This window comes from Amphiura filiformis, chromosome 2 (genome assembly GCF_039555335.1).
Source record: "Amphiura filiformis chromosome 2, Afil_fr2py, whole genome shotgun sequence".
NCBI classification, from domain to species: domain Eukaryota; kingdom Metazoa; phylum Echinodermata; class Ophiuroidea; order Amphilepidida; family Amphiuridae; genus Amphiura; species Amphiura filiformis.
The window spans coordinates 76700903-76725435 of record NC_092629.1 but is presented as its reverse complement, the minus strand read 5'-3'; the positions used below and the strand labels follow the sequence as shown (position 1 = coordinate 76725435).

Genomic DNA, 24533 nt, shown 5'->3' with positions numbered 1-24533 from the left:
GCTTTACAAAGTTATAAAGGTGCAATACCAGTATAGTTCGATATAAATCATTTACTTGGCTTTAAAAAAAATGCCGATATTCATATAATTGCACAAGAGCATAACATAAACACATAATACGTATAACTGAAGAATGTGGCAATGAGATTCTTGAATGTGAAATGTAGAATGAATGGAAATATCCTAATTAATCACAAAGAATGAGATAAGTTTACCAGTCCCGGGTTAAACACGAACTTTGTTAGCACGCAAACTTGGTTTAAAATCAATTTTCTTATAACGCAAATACTGAAAGCGACAACACTTCTAGGGATTATGGTTTCATCACGAAAATGAAATGTAGGTTCCGTGTTGAAATTGAATCCATGTATTTTCATCTTATCGCGAGTCGTTCAATAGGATGTGCACTTGCTAAGTACTGTGAACAAGCACAATATAGTCATATGATACGTACTACATTGTACGTATCGAATATGCCGTGAAATTTATCTCTTAGAAGCATCTCTACTGATGCAATTAGGTTTTCTATCCAGCATATTTTGATTCAGATTGATTCACACCAATTGAATTTGTATTTGTGTCATGCATAATGAGTTCATAATGGCGATTATCAAATGCAATCCAAATATTCTTGTTTAATCTAAATTTTAATCTTAAAAGATATAGGCCTCTGTGGATAAAATCAAATGTTTCTGAGCAATTACTGCTACTTATGCAGTGTAAACACTATCGAAAATTATCAAAGAATCTAAACTTTTTGGAATGTTCATCGTTCTGTTTCACAAAGAAAGGGAATAAAGAACAAAAAAGAAATTGAAAATGTCTTGTCAAGAAACTGTAAAAAATGACCATGAAGTTCTCGAACTTAAATACGTTATTTCTCTAAAATCACACCATACAGAGTAAAATTTGTTATACTTTAGGAAATGACATCCCACGCCAAAGCTATGCGCCCACATGTTTATATTCAAGTGATGAAGTTACATTTGATGCGCGATTTATTTCAGTTAATGCATGATTTCTATTAACTAACAAAGTAAGGGGCAATGTTATTTGGTGAAGCCAGTGCGTAAATAACTAGTGTATCAATACGTACATTGCAACGTACCATTCATGAAGAACGATATTATTTTATGTTAGTACCTTGATTGAAACTGTACTTCCCAGCAAACACAAAACGTTTTCGACATCATTCGCAAAAGGTTATAAAAGGTTGTCAGAAAACGTTTAAATGTCGGGTTATATAAAGGGTATATTAAGAGTATAAAACGTTTTCATAACATTAAAAAACATTTTTGATAATCTACTGCTCAGCAAACAAAATGTTTGACAGAAAACGTTTAAATGTCGGGTTATATAAAGGGTATAAAAACGTTTTAATAACATTCCAAAAACATTCTTGAAAACTTGATACAAAACATTCTAAACAGAATGTTATTTTGGGGTTGAAAAAATATTTTGCGAAAAATGTTTGCCCAAAATAAAATTGCGACCTCCCCTTTTTCGTCAGCAAAGCTTTTATGACCCCCCACCGTTTGCACCCCCCAACAGGCATCAGTCTTTTGGAATAAAATAAACACACTATCTGTAGTCATGTTGTGTTGTGACTCCTACATTTTGGTCATCAAAATATTTTATGACACCCCTATTTTTCTTTCCGTTGGGACCCCTAATCATCTTATAAAATCCAATTACATGCCTTTCTGTTATCATGCTTATGGCTTAATAAATGTCATTTCCATCTACTTCCAGGGCCATACTGCCCCCCACTGAGCCCTCTGGAGGGTTTACATTTGCTACCCCCCTAGAGACTCGTGTAGGTCATCCCAATAAGGATGGTCAATTGCTCCTGCGCCTGAACTTTTTACCCGATCATGGAGGGTGCGATGGAGAGTTTTAAGTGCCTTGATCTTAGCATGTATCTGCTCCCCCGACCGTATGGGGAATCCCCCTTGTCATGTAATAGCGTGGCTATCTCCTCCCAAAGCTTTTTTTAATCCCATAAATACTTTCCGTGTCTCTCCAAATTTTGAGGATAGCCAATGTTCCCTTGTCATTCCAACTGACCCCTCTATTGCGTTTATTTATATTAATATTTGCAGCTGCAGCCATGATGACATCACGCAGTAAATTACTCTGCTCAGTGGCGTAGATTTCTTTTTGACATTGGGGGGATGGAGTTGGGGAAATCAAATTCAAGTATAGTCAATCCAGCACCTTTTGGCGACAGAATAAGTTTTTGGTTCAATTGTCCGCGAAGCGCGCGAAAAATGTTGCTATTTTGAAGCCAAACTGATGAAATAATGATGTAAAAGTAGAATAAATGCGCACTTTTGGGGCAAAAAATTGACAAATATGAGGTTAATTTGGTCAGAAACCCATTATCAGGCGTCAACATGGGGGTGGGGGTGGGGATGATTGTATGGACCATCCCCTGGCAAAATATTGGGGATTTATCCCCCGGGATCTACGCCTATGACTCTGCTTAAAATTTTGCGCGAGTGATATACTCACAAAGCGATGAGGGTCGAGTTTTTAGCTTATACAGTGTTTGTCTGTGATAATGCCGCCTCGTGAAATAAATAAATATAAAATCCCAAATTATCTCAAGGATATAATTCTTTTCTCCTCCTTTTCTTACATCTTCTCTGATATTTGCTAGTGTCAATGGTTATTGTTAAAAGGCAATAAGGTGTGTAATTGCAATATTTCCTCTGAATAGGAAAGACTCTCTACATCGAGTTATGTATGCTGGTGGTTCGCAATACTGTTATTTAAGAGAAGGTATCTTCCAAATCCAAATCGAAATGGGGTGACAGCAGTTCGTGCAACGTCATTTTTCGCCATTGCTATTTCGTTGCATTAAACAACTGTCAAAGTGTTTTGCTTATGGATACTATTCAGCAAACACCAAAATGTTTTTAAAACATGATAATGCATTATGTTTTTGGTTTTAGTTTAAACAGTTTGATAACATATCAATATCGGTTTATATAAAAATCATGAAAACTCTTTTTTAAAAACGTGTTATACTGAAAAAAATAATACAACAACATTTTAAACCAAAATTCAAAATGTTATAGTAAAATATCGTTCGGCAAACATTTTGTGTACTTAAGTCTATTGTGTTAGAATGTTTTCCAACAAGTTTTGAACAAAATGTTTTTTGAATGTTAAAACCTTTTTATACCCTTGACCCCCACATACCCTTTAACCCGACATTTAACGTGTTCTGTAATATATTTGTGTTTGCTGGGTAGTAATTGAACTAGGCACATTAGAATATCTATTTTCATTTTGCTTTAAAAAGTAAACAGGGTACTATTTATATGATAATGGAGTTTGTTTCTTTTTATTCGAACATATACACCATAACGACTTCCTAGCCATCCAACACCAAACTCTGTTTAGGTTATTTAGACAAATATCATGCACGTGTGAACATAGGTCTATACTTATTTTCCAATAGCTCTCAAAACTCAAATATCGCTAATCTGGACTGAATGCTCAGAGCAATTAGATACAGCCAGTCGCAGTGCATATCAATAGGGCCTACCGAGGAAAGTGGGTTTGATGAGAGAAGATAATCTTCTCTGGTTCAATGCACCCAAGGTGAATCAATGTGTGCTCCCTATATCTTTAGATATATTTGTCTCAGCATTGCGCTACCATGAGCTTTTACATGTAGTCTTGATTCAGACTCTATGCGGCTATCACAAACATACTACGAACGACGAGCGTTAGGACCGACACAAACTGGCTGTGTAGGAGGCTAGTTTGGATGTGAACGGCATTATCACGTTCTACCGCATAATGCCGTAATCCGTATCCCGTATGGCGTTTGCAGTGAACGCCTCTTCGCAATCTCTCTAGTAAATAGCATTTACAAATCTGGATTTCGCAGATAACACCATTGAAATTGAACAACCAGTTCCAAAGATATGAGCAATTAAAGAGTTTCCAAAACAACAGGAAACAAGAAGAAATGTTTCCTTTGTGTGGTTATATCTCAAAATCAATATTTCCGAGTTCCGTCTGATTTTGCTTGATCGCATCACATATTAGGAATATAGAACAAAATTGAAAGGATGAGAAGCAAAGAGCAGTAATATAAAATGACATCCGTCCCTGGGCATACATCCAGGCTACCAAGAAATGTCAATTCTATCTCATAACCTGTATCATATCATCTATCTCCCTGTCGGGTCATTGGTCTGTAAAGATGTTGAGCGTACATAATTTAAAGTGACACTTTTATTACCACACTGCTTTACAACTGTATCTCGTAACATAACTCAAACAATCCAACTTAATATAGCACAACCATTATCAACGACCACGTGCGTAGCAAACAGAACCATCTTCTGAGTCTTGGGCACGTTTCAATAACAAATTAATGTAGGTGACATGGCTAAGGCTGCAATTAAGCAATATAGAATTGCGATGTATTTTAGCATCATGATAAAGACCTTTCAAATCGACATTTTCTGTAGACAGCTGTTGTTTGTTTATGGATGACGCAGTTTATGTTTGCGGGGCACTAACGCTATTAAACAAACGCAACTATTTAGACTCAGCACAAACCTGCATGAAAGGTATGTCTTATGTAAGATATGTTTACGTTGCCAAATATCAATTTGTCCAAATCTAAAGTGCCGAAAAATCACGAATACATTATACGTACATATCCTTTAAAGTTTTAAAAGCAAATTTTGAAAGATGTCAGGTAGAATTGCTACTGATGCAGTCAACCCTCATAGCGCAAAGCATCTAAAATGAATTACATTTCTAGCTGATCTTGTATTTTATGTGTTCGTTATTTATCAAAGCAACATTAAATACGCAATATTAGGCATTTAGAACAAAATTGAAAGGATGAGAAGCAAAGAGCAGTAATATAAAATGACATCCGTCCTTGGGCATACATCCAGGCTACAAAGAAATGTCAATTCTATCGCATAACCTGTATCATATCATCTATCTCCCTGTTGGGTCATTGTTCTGTAAAGATGTTGAGCGTACATAATTTAAAGTAACACTTTTATTACCACACTGCTTTACAGCTGTGTCTCGTAACATAACTCAAACAATCCAACTTAATATAGCACGACCATTGTCAACGACCACGTGCGTAGCAAACAGAACCATCTTCTGAGTCTTGGGCACGTTTCAATAACAAATTAAAGTAGGTGACATGGCTAAGGTTGGCATTAAGCAATATAGAATTGCGATGTAATTTAGCATCATGATAAAGACCTTTTCAAATCGCTATTTTCTGTAGACAGCTGTTGTTTGTTTATGGATGACACAGTTTATGTTTCCGGGTCACCAACGCTAACACAAACACAACTATTAAGCCTGTGCACAACCCTGAACCTGCATGAAATGTATGTCTTATGTAAGATATTGATGTTTACGTTGCCAAATGTCAATCTGTCCAAATCTAAAGTGCCGAAAAATGACAAATACATTACACGTACATATCCTTTAAAGTTTTGAAAGCAAATTTTGAAAGCTGTCAGCTAGAATTGCTACTGGTGCAGTCAACCCTCGTAGCACAAATCATCACAAATGAATTACATTTCTACCTGATCTTGTATTTTGTGTGTTCGTTATTTATCAAAGCAACATTAAATACACAATATTAGGCATTTAGAACAAAATTGAAAGGATGAGAAGCAAAGAGCAGTAATATAAAATGACATCCGTCCTTGGGAATACATCCAGGCTGCCAAGAAATGTCAATTGAGTCTCATAACCTGTATCATATCATCTATCTCTCTGTCGGGTCATTGGTCTATAAAGATGTTGAGTGTACATAATTTAAAGTGACACTTTTATTACCACACTGCTTTACAGTTGTATCTCGTAACATAACTCAAACAATCCAACTTAATATAGCACGACCATTGTCAACGACCACGTACGTAGCAAACAGAACCATCTTCTGAGTATTGGGCATGTTTCAATAACAAATTAATGTAGGTGACATGGCTAAGGTTGGCATTAAGCAATATAGAATTGCAATTTATTTTAGCATCATGATAAAGACCTTTTCAAATCGACATTTTCTGTTGACAGCTGTTGTTTGTTTATGGATGACGCAGTTTATATTTCCGGGTCACCAACGCTAACACAAACGCAACTATTAAGCCTGAGCACAAACCCTGAACCTGCATGAAATGTATGTCTTATGTAAGATATTGATATTTACGTTGCCAAATATCAATCTGTCCAAATCTAAAGTGCCGAAAATGACAAATATATTACACGTACATATCCTTTAAAGTTTTGAAAGCAAATTTTGAAAGCTGTCAGGTAAAATTGCTACTGGTTCAGTCAACCCTCATAGCGCAAAGCATCTAAAATGAATTACATTTCTAGCTGATCTTGTATTTTATGTGTTCGATATTTACCAAAGCAACATTAAATGCGCAATATCAGACATTTAGAACAAAATTGAAAGGATGAGAAGCAATTGCGATTTATTTTAGCATCATGCTATAGACCTTTTCAAATCGACATTTTCTGTAGACAGCTGTTGTTTGTTTATGGATGACACAGTTTATGTTTCCGGGTCACCAACGCTAACACAAACACAACTATTTAGCCTGAGCACAAACCTGCATGAACGACACGATCAATTGTAAGGTATGTCTTATGTAAGAGATTGACGTTTACCATGTTTACGTTGCCAAATGTCAATTTGTCCAAATCTAAAGTGCCGAAAAATGACGAATATTTGCACTTTTCTTTTCATTTATACTGTCATATTGTGAAAAGCCAAATAGCGGAGATGTTAGCTCATTATGTCAGAAAAATATTTTACCCGATGTCATCATGTTGACATTGGTTAAATATCAAAGCTGTAAAAAAAAAAAAAAGGTACCGTGATTCATGGCATTTCTAATCCATCATTATAATCCCTAGCTTACTGAATACACCTCACTGCACCTTGTTCTCCAAATTTTTCCGATCTTGATTTGAAATGGTCTATTATTACCAAAACATTTGGTTAAAGTTAACTTTAAGGTAATAAGTGTCGCATCACCGTTCAACCTATTGCTGATATAAAATAACATGTTGCTGCATGATTTACCCGGGATGAATCAATCATTTAAAATGTGCATGTTATTGTGGATGAAGCGCCTTTAAAATCCGATTTCGCTACTACTTTGCAAAAGTAAAGTTCAACAGACAAACCTTCAATTACCATGGTTGCCACATAAAACACACGAATCTTAGTACTAGATATGTATTTATTGATAAAAATAGTTCTTTAGTTTCTTGTTGATAACAACATTATAAGTTAATCATCTGCCATTTACTTCAAAAACATCTAATGCAACTGAGGTTTAGTTTAACACATTGGATATACTTCTTATAGTTTTGTTAACTTGTACATTTTATATAAATTAATAAATCGTAAAATTGTATATTATAGTTCATTAGAGGTCAAGTCATGTCCGATATGACAGTTTGTTGGTCATGTTGGTATTTCTCCCCTGAAAATGAAATGTCTATCTACTGCCATGTCCAGAGCTGACTTAACCCAACCATTCAGGGATCGCAGACTTTCGGGTCTTACATAGCACTTCCTGTGGTTCATTCAATCTCACATTATCTTTTATTCATTATTGTAATATATATCATGTGCTCGTATAATGAGTAGAATAAATTAAAATGAATAAAATAATAAATGAATGAATGAATGAATGAATGAATGAATGAATGAATATAATATTTAATTAGCTTACGACTACATCCAATGTATATTTTGGTCCTTTGTAACAGAGCTGTTAGCTACTTCTTTAAAGGATGTCTCCGGCAATATAAGATTACGCCGGTGATGTTAGAAAAATAATTATCAAGCATGAATTACATGGTTTTACTTAAAACAAAACTCATAACGATCATAAAAACGAACAACAACAGCCGGCTCTCAACACGCGATATTCAAAATTTCCGCGCTGAAATTTTCTTATGCAATGACGTAATGATTATCTGTGCGCAATTGTCCCCAGCCTTCATTGTAATACTGAGACGTCATTGCACTAGACAATTTTAGTGCCCGGGAATTTGGAATATCACGTGTTGAGAGACGGCTTTTGTATTCATTTTTATGGTCAATATGAGTTTGTTTAAAACAAAATCACGTGATTCGTGCTTGATAATTGTTTTTCTAACATATAAGGCAACATGTTCTGATTGCCTGAGACTTCCTTTGAGTATTATACGCAAAGCTGATGGCAGGATGGATACTACATAGTCACTGTAGTATAGTACTTCAGGACATTTTCTTCTTCATGCATCTAATAAATGTTTGGTAAATCCGAGACGGAGTGAAGTACTCCAATGTGGTCCTTTCTACCAGTTAATCTAAGAAGACTGGATTCGATGTAGTTGTCATTCATACTGATGGCGTAAATCTATGGGTGACAGAGACGTGTTATTAAAGGTATTTAAGGGATCTGGAATGAGCGTTTTGAGCGTTTCGACAGTATTTTTTGTGGGACATGAGAGCACATCAGACATATCGAATTGCAATCTGAATACGAAGAATGTCTTTCTGATATCAAATAATTTTCATTTTTTGAAATTCACGATATAATACAAATTTTATGACAAATTATTAATATTGGACATTTTTCACATTTTTGATATATAACAGTTCTCGAAGTAAATTTGATAAATCTAATGATACATTCTTAAAGTGTATGTAGCTGGGAGGAAAAGCCGACGATCAATTGAAAATTTTGACCTTTCATATTGAAGATATGGATTTATTCCCCAAATGACCTATTTTGTTTTGGTGTTTTGGGAATAAAAATCCATATCTTCAATACGAAAGGTCAACATTTTCAATTGATCGTCGACTTTTCATCCCACCTACATACACATTAAGTATAATTTATAAAGTTTACTTCGAGTACTGTTAAATATCAAAAATATCAATTTTTAATCATTTGCCATAAAATGTGTATTACATTGCGAATTTCAAAACATCAAAATTATTTGATATCAGAAGGACATTCTTCGTATTCAGAATGCAATTCGATATGTCTGATGTGCTCTAATTTCCCATAATAAATACTGTCCAAACGTTCAATTCGTTCAACGCTAATTCATTATTCTTTGGTTCACCTCAAGTTTAGTATAATAGGGACGTCAATAATTTTTCGTAGTTACGCTGCAAGGGTGCAGAAAAACTGTTGTGCCTTTGAACAGGTGAGTGTACGCTCTGCGCGATTAACATTACACCCGCGATTCGATACTTCGACCAGCGAAATACACATTTACACACATACCCGCAAGAGGTACATTGTGGGGCACCCCCATAGGGTTCGTGTATGCCGGGCGTGTATGTTGCATGTTTATTGGTACAACGTGACATTGTGGGGGGGGGGGGGGGTATAAATAGGTATGAATATACATTGTGGGGGTATTGAACTGTGTGTTGATACTCTCATAGTGGCTGATGGTGGCATGTATAGTGTGTCACTCTGATGGTATTTTTAAGACCTACCCTACCCCCTCTAGAGGCACTAAAATGCCTTTTGCAGATGTCTTCATTGTGTGGGGTAATGTCGAAATACGCTCACAATGTACCTCCTGCACACTCGCCACTACCAAATATGAGACAAACCGATGTACTATATTGAGGGTTGAGAGCCAGAAAGCCTCAACTCACAATCACCTGCTCCCACAAAATGAGCATAAAGTCGCCAGGGCACTATAGAAGATACAGTTCATTGATCATGACAAAATTCAAAAGAGAACAAAAGACATTGTGACGGAACTTGAAAATTGATTTGTGAAGACCAAAGCAAGGAGCCAACTTTATGCTCATTTTAGGAGAGCTGGTCATAGTGAGTTACGGCGTTTTGGTTCTGAACCCTCGATATATAGCTTAGCTCAAACTTAGCGCAAGTCAGTAACTATACTTGAGGTTTATGAATGAGTAGGTGTTGTTTATAGGGTATTGTGTAAAATGTTACTCTTGGACTGAAGAATAGGGGCATGACATAAAGAAAGGGCAAAGCATTATAAGATTTTTCTCATTGCATTAAGGTCCGTTCATACTACCACCGCATTTGCGATGCGTTGCTTTGCGATGACGATATATCAATTACTTTTTGCCGCAACTCAACGCAACTCGTCCCATTTCCAAGTTAAAATGCATTTAACTTTATTGCGATATCACAATGCAATGTTTTGCAATACGATGCAGTGCGGCAACGCATCACATCGCAACGCAATTGCGACGTAGTATGAACGGACCTTTATAAACCCATTCTGTACTTACCTGTACCCCCATTTCACGTAACTCATAAGCCAAAGCAAATGGTTCCTCCCCAGTGAAGAGTCCGTCAGTAAATATAATGAGAATGCAGGGTGCCTGCCAGCGACTGTGGACAAAAACCTTCTTTTTCATTGTAGTCAGTCCTGATGTTAACTCGCTTCTGGATCCTGTATTTATCACACACGGAATCGAAGTTTTATATGAAAATCACTAAAACAAAAGATGTTATTGTAAAATAAAACTGTGTAAACTTTCAGTCATCTTGGATTAGTTGTCACCGACGTTGTGTCCAAAAGCTTAGGACCGTGAACCCAGTTGGTTTGAACGGGGAGTCAAAGAAGCAGTGATGGCCGACCAACCGTCCCTCAACATGAGCGAGGAGGTTAAAGGTAATCTGTCACATAGTTGGGATCGGGTCATTAAGCAACGTCGTCATCGGTTGACATCGGATGACCGTAAATCTTCCACTCAGCTGAAGGCCATAGATTTTGGCCGCAACGTCGGTAACAACATCTAACCAAAGAGATTTTTTTATCTGGTTGACGAGATTTAATTTATCACAATTTGTTATTGTAAAATGTCTTTTGGCATAACATTTTACAATTTGTTTTGTGTCAATACTTAAATAACACGTCATAATGTTTTGCAGCAAGTTTTCAAAGATGTTTTTTAATGTTTATTAAAAAGTTTTATTACCTTTGAATGCCCTTTATATAATCAAACATTTTAACATTTTTTTGTAAAATGTTTTGTGTTTGCTGGGATTGTGGCTCATTATTAAAGATATCGATGGTTGCGAACAAGAAAGCCAATCACCTGCTCCCACAAAATGAGCATAAAGTCACCAGGGCACTATAGAAGATACAGTCCATTAATAATGATAAATTTGAAAACAGAACACATTGTGGAGGAAATATTGACTTTTGAAGACCAAAGCAAGGAGCTAACTTATTTTGTGCGAGCTGGTAACGGCTCTCTGATTATGAATCTTTGATATGTATACACTTTGTATTATAGATGCGTATCGCGGGATTGAAGATTTTCAATGCAGAAAACTGTTTTAATCACGCAATACCTAATATAATCATACCTTGAAAAGGCACCTTTTCCAATTTCCTTAGCACTCTCTCAATGGACTCAGGTGAGTCAAATAGATTGAATGCTATTGGTGAGGTTGTACTAAATGGTACCACAGCTGCTCGTATACCACCTTTGGCTCTGAAGTCCAGCTCACACAGGTATTCTTTTAAGATACGAAGACCTAATATGTACTGTGTATAACCAGTACTACCTACAGGAATAAAAAAAGGTTTTTAGTTTCATCATTTTTGTCTGTGTTTTAGTCATGAGTGTTGACTTGATCCAGACGCGCTGTTAATAGAAGATATCTTGACTTGACTAAGATTGACTTGACTAAGACTAAGACTTGACTTGACTAACAAGTGGATTTTGTCCACTATCATTATTGCTATTGTTGCTACATGTATACTGCTGTCCATCTATAAATTTGTAGCTACTTTGTATAGTACCAGTGCACCATCAGTCCAGTACCAGTCTGTGCGTGTTCTGTACGTGTAATTCCGATAAATTTGTACTCCAGAATACTCCGGAAGAAATTGAAAATACCCATACAGGTATTCTAGAGTGGCCTACCAATGAAGTAGATACGCGGCACTCTACTTCTGCGGCGGGCAAGTTTTGGAACTTTAACTACTAATGAAACTTTTGAACTACAGGGTGTCCCAGACAAAATTACCGAGCAAATAAAATAAAATTGAATGTAAGTCGAGTAATAGACATAAAAAAAATGTAAAAGGTAGCGCATAGCTTATTTTGTTGTGCATCACATACGAAAATTTTATTTGATTCGGTTGACTGGTTGCGAAGAAATGAACGATTACATAATGTGTGCATCAATTCAGTTCATTCCAAGTTTGATCAACAGACGCTTTTTTCATACTCGCTCACCGCTGCTTAAAGTTTGTGTATCTCATTAAATTTAGTCCATACTATATATTATTTTATAATCGGACGGTGTTATGTCATTCATGCTTTCACTGAAGATGAATAACAGTTTGTCCGTAAAACGTTGATTTCTGCAATTGGAAGCTTTCCAACTTCAATTCTTCATGTTGTGCAAATATGTTATATTTTATCTTTCCAAAGAACATTTGAGACAAGAATAACAATGATCAAATGCTTACAGCTTTACGTGTGGATTTTGATACCATGCAACATCATTTCTGTTAAAGTTATAAAAGATTTAAACTTTGCATTGCAATATCTTGGAAATATTCAAAAACATTAATGTGTGTGAGAAATTTTAAGCCAGCTGGAATTCTTTATGCAATAATTCTTTATGCAACATTAACGAAAAATATATATTTACAAGTACCGAGCATCATCTTACATGCAAGCTTTCATTTTCAATATCGTGCAGGTTTTCAAATTTGAACAAAACCTAATTAAATGTTTTGCAAGAAACAGATTGTTTAAAAAGAACGAGGATTTCACAGAAGAAAATATGAAGCACATTGACAGTTAACAACTAGTGTGCATTATGTTGAATGATCTTTCTTTCAAACCTGAAATGAAGTGAATTGACACATGCGTTATGTAATTTCTTCGCAATCACTCAACCGATTCCAGCCAAATTGGCGTATGAGATGCAGAATAAGATGGACTACATGCTGATGTTTCGATTTTTGGATTCTGATGTCTATTTCTCGACTTACGTTTAAATTTGTTCGCCCGGTAATTATTTATGGGACACCCTGTATATATCAAAATGAACCGCTTTTAGAGTTTTTATGAATATATACCTGAAACATCCATTAGTATTCCCAATTCAATACCAGCACCGTATTGTGGTACTTCATCTCCTTTACGTAATTCAGCCATGGTTTCAGACGAGCGAGGAGTCTCACCATGAGCTAAACAGAAAAATAACGAATCATTAAATTTCGGAAACACCAAATATTTACAAGATCGATGCATTTCTAAATTCAACAGTTCTGGGATTCAACTTAACTTGGCGATTTAATTGCTCATTGCTAATGATATTTGCCACAAAATTAAAAATGTAAATAAAGTCTGCACAAAAAGTAACTCAGCTGTTAAAAATACGCCTATAGATTCAGAACTAATAATTGTTTTCACAATATTTCAACATAAAGAAGGATGATTTGTCCAATTTTGTTCAATATTGACAATACATCAGTGTTTTGAAAGAAAAATACCCCAATTTAAAAGTTGCAGTTATTTGTATTGATTTGAAGTAAGCGCGAAGATAATGGCGGGCTTTACGTGTTTACAGTGCTGGCATTATAACCATTGATCGCTGTAAACGGCAACTTTTAAATTCGGGTATCTTTCTGTAGAGGCACTACTGTGTTGTTAATATTGAAGGACATTTGACAAATAAATCATGCTTCTCTCTATGTTGAAATATTGTGAAAACAATTATTAGTTCCCAATCTATAGGTGTATTTATAACAGCTGAGTTACTTTTTGTGCAGACTTTATATTTTGTTACTATCTTTTATATTTGAGCTTTGTATCTGGTGATGGTTTAACCAAGTCTTATTCTTACTATAATTGTTATGTAATGATATAATGATATAATTAGGATATAATGATATAATATGATATAATTATGAATGTAACGGTGAAGATTTTTAGGGTGATTTTCTTTTTGTTCAACTTTGGATCCAGGGGCTTACTCGGGCGATAATAAATGTCCAATCCCGTTACACAAAATAAATAGACACGATGGAAGACTTGTAGATATACGCTGTTGTTATACTCCGGCTTTAATATATTATATGATGATACGCAGAAATATGAAGATGGATGCAATATAAATATATTTAATGAATAATGATAATTGAACTGAAGTTGACCAGTTGGAAGCTAAGATGGAAGGTTTGATGTTTATCAGTTGGTGGCTAAGATGGAAGTGAGGTAAAATGATCAGAGACAAGTTCACATGGGAAAAACACTTGAAAACCAACCTAAATACCATCTCTGCAACAGCATAAATAATAACCCTAACTAAGCATTTACTTTATGACACATCTTAACAATACATAACATGTTTAAGAGATAAAACTTTCTCATGAATAATTCATAAGCACGTCACCTACCATCTCAAGCCAAAAGATAAGTGGCAATAATTTACACCACACTTAAGTTTTTAGGATAACAATACACACTCATATAAAAGAAATCAATTGCTAAAGTGCTCTTATAACTTCTATGAATGGAAGACAATAAACAATGAAGACATAAACATTTGAAAAACTCATAAAATTGAGAAGTAAAAGATGCCTACATTTTCATGATCAAAAGAGGTGACTGACCTTTCAAATTAAAGATAAACCATGATCTATTAAAATAATTTCAAAGACAATGATGATTACGTCAATATACAATGGAAAATAAGATTACTTGATGATGATTATGATCGATTAATTACACAACAGATAGAAATATAATTTGATATGAAACCAAAAACCTACATTAATTAAGAATGACACAATCAAAATAAACAAAATAATAAACATGGTAAAGAATCATATTACCTTAAGTCTTAACATTTCAACCCCTACCCTTATTATTAAAACCAACCATTCTGATGCCCGTTACATGAATTATATCATTATATAATAAAATATTCCGGGAAAAGCTTATTATTAAACATAATAATTATTGTAGACTCATATAATCAATTATAAACTAAATTACATCTCCAAATAGATAATAAAAAACCTCTTTCAATACCAAGGACAAACTTCCTGTTTTTGTAGAAAGGTGGTGTCTTAGTGCCTATAGTTAGCAGGTCAGTGGTGTACCGGACACGTTTTCGTGGGTAGGCAAAATTCCATAATATTCCAGCTCACGTTACCAACATGACTTTAACGGACTAAAATATAAACAAATAAGGATAAAACGGTTAAAGCAGTCCAAACAGATGGATATCACAAACCTTGAATGTAAAATTTTGTTCGGGTATAGTTTCGGCGGTCGGTCATGTCGGTACGAACACTGCCATTCATTCATTTTATTCATTCATTTTATTGTCATCTTCATCAATACATTATACTCAGCATAACAGAGATAAGCAATGAGGAATATAATGATGTGATGAGGTAGATGCATTACAAAGCCAAAGGCCTGAAAGTCAATGCATCACCTTTACATTGAATAATATATAAGTTTAGATATTTACATAAGAAATAAAAATAAGTAAAAACAGAAACAAGACAACACAAAACCCACCTGAATATCACTTATATACATTAACCAGTCGAGTTAATGCAAAAATATTTAAAAAGCGTTTATAAGTAACAAGTAACATTCCACAAAGTACATTTTCATAGGATGCTATAGTTATTTGGCAATATTTCAGGGCGTCCGTCGGACGGGATGGATTTGAAAATAGCACGTCAGATGAAAATGTGGAACGTCTTGTACGTGCGGACTGTAGATATTTTACACACTGGTAGACATCATCACCATACAGGGTGTCCCAGAAAAAATTACCGGGCGAATGAATTTGGACGTAAGTCGAGAAATAGACATCAAAATCCGAAAATCTAAAAGCAGAGTGTAGCTCAGTTTATTCTGCATCATATAGGCTAATTTTACTGTAATCGGTTGAATGACTGTGAAGAAATGAGCGATTAAATAACGTATGCGTCAATTCACTGCATTCCAAGTTTGAAATAAAGATCATTAAACACAATGCGCACTAGTGGTTAACGCTGTCAATGGGCTTCATATTTTGTTCGGTGAAATCCTTTTCGTTCTTTTTAAACAATCTGTTTTTTTTCAAAACATTTAATTAGGTTTTGTTCAAATTTGAAAACTTGCACGATATTGAAAATGAAATTTACCTTGCATGTCAGATGATGCTCGGTAAAATATCTTTTTTCGTTAATATTGATCACATATGAATATGTTGCATCAAGAATTATTGCATACAAAATTCCAGCTGGCTTAAAAATTTCTCACACACACATTGATTTTTTTGGAATATTTCCAAAAAATTGTTATGCAAAGTTTAAATCGTTTAGAACTTCAACATTAATGTTGCATTTTATCAAAATTCACACGTAAGCACTTGATCATTGTCTTTGTTGGCTCAAATGTTCTTTGGAAAGTTAAAACATAACATATTTGTACAGCCTAAAGAATCAAAGTTTTCTCGGACAAAACGTTATTTATCTTCAGTGAAAGCATGAATAACATAACACCATCGTATTATAAAATAAATGTGGACTAAATTTAATGAGATTATACACAAACTTTATGAAGCGATGAGCGAGTATGAAAAAAGCGCATGTTGATCAAACTTAGAATGAACTGCATTGATGCGCGCATTATGTAATCGTTAATTTCTTCGCAACCAGTCAACCGAATCAAATATAATTTTCGTATGTGATGCCCAATAAAATAGGCAAATTTTAATTCTGTTGTCTATTTCTCGACTTACGTTCACTCGGTATTTTTTCTGGGATACCCTGTACTGTTAGACCATTACGATAGTCCCTGGATTTTTTACTTACCTATGAAAAACTCTCCAAAATCTTTCTCTTGACCTGTACGTGAAAATAATACCGAAAACTTTAAAAGGCAATGTGTAATGTGAAATGTCGTATTTCAGTGAACTCCTTGAACTAATTATCACCAACATTTTATCGGCAAAAAAAAAATATAAATAAAAAAAAAAAAAAAATGCAATAATCGTCGTGCTAGGGTTTCTGTGAATAAAAGGTAGTTTGAAATGTTTTATGGCATGTTATCTTTAATAAAATAAGTAAAGTTCGTGATGTATTTTGAGTTATATACCGTGAAAGACCCTACGCCGCCATTCCCTTCACAAAGAGGTAATAAGACTGTAAATAAATAAATAAAGTAATAAAAGGAAGGACTAAGAAAGGAAGGAGGACTATTCCAGTTGAAATCCATACACCCCTATTGAAGACATTACCTTAATCTTAGGTTTCAAACGGAGTCACCCGTACATATAACCAGATAACTCGAAATTGATGGGAGATTAAGATCATGTCTTCCACAGGGGGCGTGGATTTTAAATGGAATAACCCAATCATCCTCTAAATTCTCCTTACTAGCACAGAATCCACACGACTTGGCACATTTATCCGCCATATAGTTGCTGTATCTTGGGTGAGTACAAGCATATAGAATCCTTTGACATCCATTTCTGAGGTCTTCACATGGTTCTGAAAAGAAAAAGAAAAAAAAAAAACGTTGTTAAAATTAATCTGATAGTTGGATTCCACAATGATGCATGATCTCAGACATAATACATAACTGATGATGACCTATGTTATTCTATATATATATATAGATAGAAAGTAATGAACTAAAGTTTCTAATGAACTGATCCATCTGTATATTTATTTATATATATAGATAGATATATAGGCCTAGCAAGTAGTTGCAAACTATGATGACATGTGTTATTGTAGGTAGATAGCAAGTAGTCGCATACTATATTATGACATATAAGGTATAATACATTGTACATGAGTAAGGCACTTTATCTCGATTACTCCTCTCCACCCAGGTGTGAAATGGGGAGCTGTTATGAATACTGTCCATTGAGCGCCGCCCAAAGGTATGAGCATGCCTTGGGCATTGTATGGCAGCTGACATATTCTAACGACGGCGGAATAAATGTAAAGCGCTTTGGTACATGTTCACATGTGAAAGGCGCTGTATAAATACCAAGATTTATTTATTTCATTTATTTATTATGTGTCACCATAGATTGGCGGTTTGTGTCTCCCTCTCTGCCTTTCTATCATTCTGTCTGCCTGTTGGTATATAAATTTAGGTCTGTTTATCTGGCTGTTAGTTTGCATTCTTACCTGAGCAATTAACCCCCTTCCACTCTGGTGTACATTCACAATAACAGTCGGTAGAATTCTGTACCAAGTAGCCTCCGTTATCACACGATAGGGTGCATTCAAAACCAGGCGAACCAGGACCAATTGGCTCTGAAATATACAGCAAACATAAACATTTTAAAAACGTTTTAAACGGGTTATATTTTGGTAAAAATGTTATTAAAATAACACTAAAAGGTCGAGTTTTATAAAGGTCATGAAAACGTTTTAAAACGTTTTGTATGATAACACACTGCAACTACATTTTAAAACTGTTGTTAAAATATTTGTGCAAATATACACACTAAAAATAAGCTTCGAAAATTTTTTTTTGAATGTTATTAAAAGGTTTTATACCTTATAATACTCTTTTACAAAAAACAGAACTCCCTTTGCGTCTTCTTTTTCTCCTATTTTTGAAAAGTTGATCAAATATATTTTGGTATTTAAAGAAACCCGTAATCGTTAGCTTTAATAAAACAAAATAATTATTTCAGCCGGCTCATAATTTTTAAGATATGCTCTTCAAAATAATGTACCCTTTTTTCACTATGTCCACGGATGAGGTTTGGCTACATCAAAGATTAAAATGAACGAGGGTCACCAACTAGCCTCCAGCATCTTCGCATTACTGCTGCATTCGCAACCGGCATTCGCAAGTTCCTGGCGCACAAGGATGGTACGCAACGCAATTGATGCTACGAGGACCAGGACTGTAGAGGGCAGAGCAGCACAGTAAACTCACTTCAGAAGAATCAAAGACAAACCAATCAGCCCTTTTCAGGGCTATACCTTTTATCCCCATAATGAATAAAGATTTAAATAATGTTGACAACTGTCTTGCAAGTAACAAACTGAATCTTAATGTTGATCAATTTAATTGGTACTCCACCAAAACTTGCAAACTTTTAACGACGATCTTAATATAAACATCAAAGGAACCCGTCTTCAAAGGACAAAGCATTGTAAACACCCTTGCGTTGAAGTTGATGATAAACTGTTATGGAACAATTACATTGACCAAGTGAAAAAGAAAGTTTTAACCGGTTTGTATTTTCTAACGAGAGCTGCTAATTTATCCCCAAACATCATCAGTATCTACTTTGTAAAAACATTGTTGCCACTCACTTTGACTATTGCAATGTTGTTTGGGGAAGATGTAACAAAACCCTTAGTAATAAACTCAGCAGCAAAAATTATTACAGGTGTAAGTAAATATGAGTCTAGTACAGAAGCTTTAATTGTTTTAAACTGCAAAATCTTGAAAATAAGTTATATATAAATGAAGCAGTAATGCATAAAATTGTTAACCAAGCACCAACATATCTGTGCAATAGATTTGTTTGAAAGCGTGTAGGAATTCAAATACGGACAAGGCATAATGGTAGGCATTCTGTCAGAACTGATAGAGTGAAAATGCAGTAATATGCATAAAATTGTTAACCAAGCACCAAAATATATGTGCAATAGATTTGTTTGAAAAAACAACAACTTTAGTTCGATTCTGTTGTTTGGAATCAATCAATATGAGAAAGCATGTAGGAATTCAAATACGGACAAGGCATAGTGGTAGGCATTCTGTCAGAACTGATAGAGTGAAAATGTGGTTCCATTTTTGCCAATTACAAAGATCGAGCATTTTGGAATATTTACCGTCGAACCGGAATATAATTTGCAGACTACATAAGACGTTTCAGGTAAATTCTTAATGTTCTTCTTAGCAAGAAGATACAAAATATTGGCAACTTTTGCAACTTCCTACAATAAACTCTATATTCTGTGATAGTCCGTATTTCATGGTATATGCCAACACTCTTGGGTCGTGTTCAAAACTTTACCGATAACACAGCCTTTGTGGTAAAGTCTAGGAAAAGAATGTGGCAATTCTTTGGTTAAAAACCGATACTGTTAAAAAATATCGGGATTATAACGTAGGCGATCCTTATGGTTTGCAAAAGACGTTGTCAGATGAAAGAGCTTATAAATTAATGTCACGGACAGTAAGATCCACAATAAGTATCCCATCTCCATTTCAAGCAGAAACGCTTTTCAAAAACTTATCACCCCTTTTTTCAACAATCGCTGAAACCTAATGCAATTGCAGGCGATCTGTAAAAAACAGCTTGAGTGTCAATGACTTTGAACATGGGACACCGAAACACATGTTTACATTGGCGTGAGACCTATTATAATGATACAATAATTAGCTTTCCCAACTAACAGCTTTCATTTAACCGTTATTTGTTAAACTGAGATATTTACTTAAATTAATGAATTTATCGCAAAACTTTTAGGAGAACGCTACTTTAATGCTCCCATCCCTTAAGTAGCTTCTTTATGTTTGGGATATTCCAGTTGAAATTAATTCAACCCTATGGAAGACATGGCCTTAATCATCCACACTAGGAGTGTGAATTTCAAATCGGACTACCCGCATTGGTGCCCCCATTTGAAATATACACCCCAGTGTGTTAAAGATTGAGTCATGTCATCCATAAGGGTGTATGGACTTCAAACGGAAGAGCCCTATGTTTACATTTATGGCTGGTCAATCTTACCACACCTGCTGCACATTTTTCGACATCTGTCGTAGACAAAGGGATAAGCAGAACACATGCCGACGTTGTAAGATGCTCTCCCTGGGTCAGGATCACATAAGAAGTAGTGATTTGAACATAAAACTATAGTAAAAACAAAAACGAAACTGAGTTTAATATAAAGTAATAAAATGCTAAATAATTATTTACAGTTTTAACCTTTCTTTTTTTCTTTTCCTTCCCTTTCCTTTCTTTTCCTTTCCTTTCTTTTCCTTTCCTTCCTTTCCCTTTTCTTTTCGTTTCTTATCTTTTCTTTTCCTTCCTATTATTTTCATTCATTCTTTCTTTTCTTTCTTCCTTTCTTTCTTTCAAGGGCGTCAATCCTAAGTTGATCGTGGGGGTGACACAAGGTGTGTGATGTATGACCGCAAAGCCAGCATCTCGTTGCGCTTTCGCAACACATGGTGGTGTCTGAGAGGTGCCTTTACAAAATGAGCTCCAAATAAAGGTATTTGGTGGACACTTTTTACACTATTATCGTCAGTCAACATTGATAGGTACATTTTCACGGGAAAATTTTCTGGACACGTGACCAATGCGTATCAATGTGAGTGTAACCTCGAGCTTGATCTCTGACCCCGGCGGTGACCTCGCTATTCAAGTCTTAGTAATTTTGAATTGGAACAGTATTTTTGACCGCAATTTTGATAGTAATCTGTGCATTGCAAATTTATTGAATATTATGTAATCTTAATTTCTTCACAATATCATCAAAACGTAATTTCAAAAATATCTATCTACGGAAAAAACTATTTATCTATACGGAAACTCTTACCATAATATTATTAACTTGCGACAAGTAACTTATTTTGCATCAAATTCTTCCTATTCAAATACATTGGAAGAACACCCGCTGTGCTTGGGGTCACATTCCATAATGCTAATATGTCTGCGCCCATGGGTGCCACGTGTCCAGAAAATTTTCCCGTGAAAATTTACATATTAATTCTGACTGATCGTGTAAAATGTTAGTTAGAAAAAAAATGGAGAAATTTTCAATATGAAGGCGTAATTGAAGCTGTTTGCAGTTCGTTTCAGTGGCGTGCCTGGTCATTTAGTCGGGGGAGTGGGGGATGGTCGGGTGGAGAAACAAAATTGGCGAGTGAGCATTGTTCTGGACCGATTTTGCTGCCATATATTTGCCGAAACATGAAAAGGAATTTGATATTGTGTGTCCCCATCCCTAAATATGGCGGGGACATGTTCCCCCTGTCCCCTCGGGATTGACGCCCATGCCCCGATGTAGACCTACATTGTAACCAAGGTATGGTTAAGACACCAATAGGTGACCTACCTTCGCACTGCTCCCCGTCCCATCCGGGCATACATTCGCATCGACATTCATTCTCATTTGCTATCAGTGTTCCACCATTCACGCAATCTAAGAGGCAAACTAAAAGAGAATAAAAATACAAAACGATGTAAGCACTAAACCTTTTTAATTTGAAGACTCATATTGAATTGATCAGCTTCATATACTTATATTATTTGCATCATTCTGCACTCCATATATACATCTCCCAAGAAGATTTACAGTAGGAATTTTAATTGAATGAACTCTCGATCCAACTACAACGCGAACATACAACCTTGGCTACAACCAATCACAAGTGAGTTGACATGGTTGGATTCGCTGCCGCGTTACGTACGTCGCGCAGTTGCACACGCTATCATACATCGCGCAGTGTACGCGAAACAACATCACGCTATATGCCAGGCTGTGTGCATTCAATTGAAATTTCTACTGTAGTTATCTGTGATTTGTTTGTGCGCTCTGCACTTGCGTTTACCTAAAATTTTATACTGATAACAACATAACGCACTTGTGGATACATTCGCGATTTTAGATAACTTACCAAACCCTGGCGACCCTGGTCCAAATTTGACTGCAATGAAAATTGAAAAAAGAGGCACAAAATGGTCCATAAACATTTCGAGAACATTATGATATTTATTAAAAAAAGAAAAGAAAAAAGAATACACTATGCTCTTAATATTGAAATGATTGAGATACCGTTGCTGTTTGTTAATAAGAAAAAGTGTTTAAGGGGGAAGGTTGGAATTCTTGGGTGCTTGGCGTTTTTCGGTTAATATACTTCTAGTGCCCATTTCTATTCTCCGTTATGTATTCTTTTCCCCTATATTATATTCACGAACTACCCTTCATAGCCCATATTAATTATAAAAACCTGTATGCTAAACAATGTTTGATCTGAAACTGGCACGCCAAATATCATATTTTAATAATATTGCTCCGGAGCCTTGAAGGGGGGGGGGGGAGTTGGGTAGTAAGTCTACGCTCAAATACTACAAATACAGACTTGACATTTAGTATGGAATATCTTTTTTCGCAAAATTCCAAGACTGTTCTGGAAGGGGTCTGCATAAACCGCACGGTTAAAATATTAATTGCAGTGTGTCGGGAGATGGTGTAAAATAATTGTTTGATAGAAAATGGGCTTTGCATGAGTTTACATTATGGATACCGTTTATAAGTTATGGGGCATATGTTTTAAAGGAATTGAGATCTCGGATTTTTTATAATATGTTCATATGGACAGCGTATTTATTACAATTTACAATGGATAAATTGAAAAAATAGCGACTTTCTATTACATTTATGTCTTTGAAGATGTCACCTATCTGGTTCTAATTATTTTAATACAGTGTGTACAAGCTATCATTAAAACAAGGTATACTTTACCACATGTTCCACACATTTCTGGACAATTTCTAAGCACTATTGAGTTGTTACATTGTTTCGTCGTCCAAAGAGGACATCGTTCATTTACGTCAAAACATTGATCTGCAAATTAAAAAAAAAAAAAAAAAAAAGTGGTAACAAATTGCTTGAGTAGTGGATAGTTGGGATACTCTCTGGTATGCATAATTATATGGACCTTTCGAGTCTTTATAATCATGATAATGGCACACACATACTGCGTTGACACTATTTTATTTGATCCAAGGTTGAAGACTAGATACCCAGCAAATATTCAAAATTTCGGGTTATCTAAAGGGTACAAAACGTTTTAATAGCATTCAGGAAACTTGACTTAAGTCGAGTTAGAGTCTTCGTGTCATATTTTTCTAGTTTTGGTTATTTTGCTTAATAGAATATATTTCTGCAAAGTGATACATTGATCTTTTGGTCCCATACATGTCTTGTATGCAGTTATGAGTTATAACAAATAAATAGATTAAAACGAAAGTTTTCGCTATTTCTCCCTCCCAGGATGCAAGCGAATACACAAATCTGTGCAATTATTCGGCACAGAAACAGTGGCAAAAACAGAACTCAAAAATCACTTTTTCTTGAATTGTGCCCTTCCAGATTTCAAATTTTGGTTGAGATAAGTTTTTGAGAAATGCAGAGAAAATTACGCCCAGTAAGACCATCGATCTCATTGGGCCACTCAGTGCGAGATGCACACTATACGTTTTGTACACAAAACATGTTCACTTCGGCACAGAAACCGCGGTGAAATCAGGAGTCAAAACATCCTTTTACTTAATTATAAACCTTCAAATTTGAGATGGTGGTCGAATTTTAAAGAAGATCAGTACAATTCCCCCCTTTTAAATTACTGATTTTCTTACAGGATATTTCAGCTATATAAAACCAAATCTAATCTGAAAAAACAAAAATTATAACAGTCATTCTAGGTGCTTGCCATTCAAAATGAAATGGTCCTAGCAACCGGCAGACTGCAAGTA

General features: G+C 35.2%; 1 protein-coding gene across 1 annotated transcript; it reads right to left on the bottom strand.

Annotated features, from left to right (window-relative positions):
- Positions 1-8149: 8149 nt before the first annotated feature.
- LOC140143317 (uncharacterized) lies at positions 8150-23609 on the bottom strand. Its single transcript, XM_072165192.1, has 11 exons — positions 23521-23609; positions 22673-22702; positions 22111-22209; positions 20778-20900; positions 18202-18330; positions 17437-17550; positions 16873-16905; positions 13126-13236; positions 11394-11594; positions 10307-10470; positions 8150-8429 (listed from the first exon to the last, which is right to left on the bottom strand). The coding sequence occupies exons 1-11, from the start codon at positions 23534-23536 to the stop codon at positions 8313-8315; spliced, it is 1137 nt and encodes a 378-aa protein (XP_072021293.1). The 5' UTR covers positions 23537-23609; the 3' UTR covers positions 8150-8312.
- Between the last annotated feature and the right edge of the window lie 924 nt (positions 23610-24533).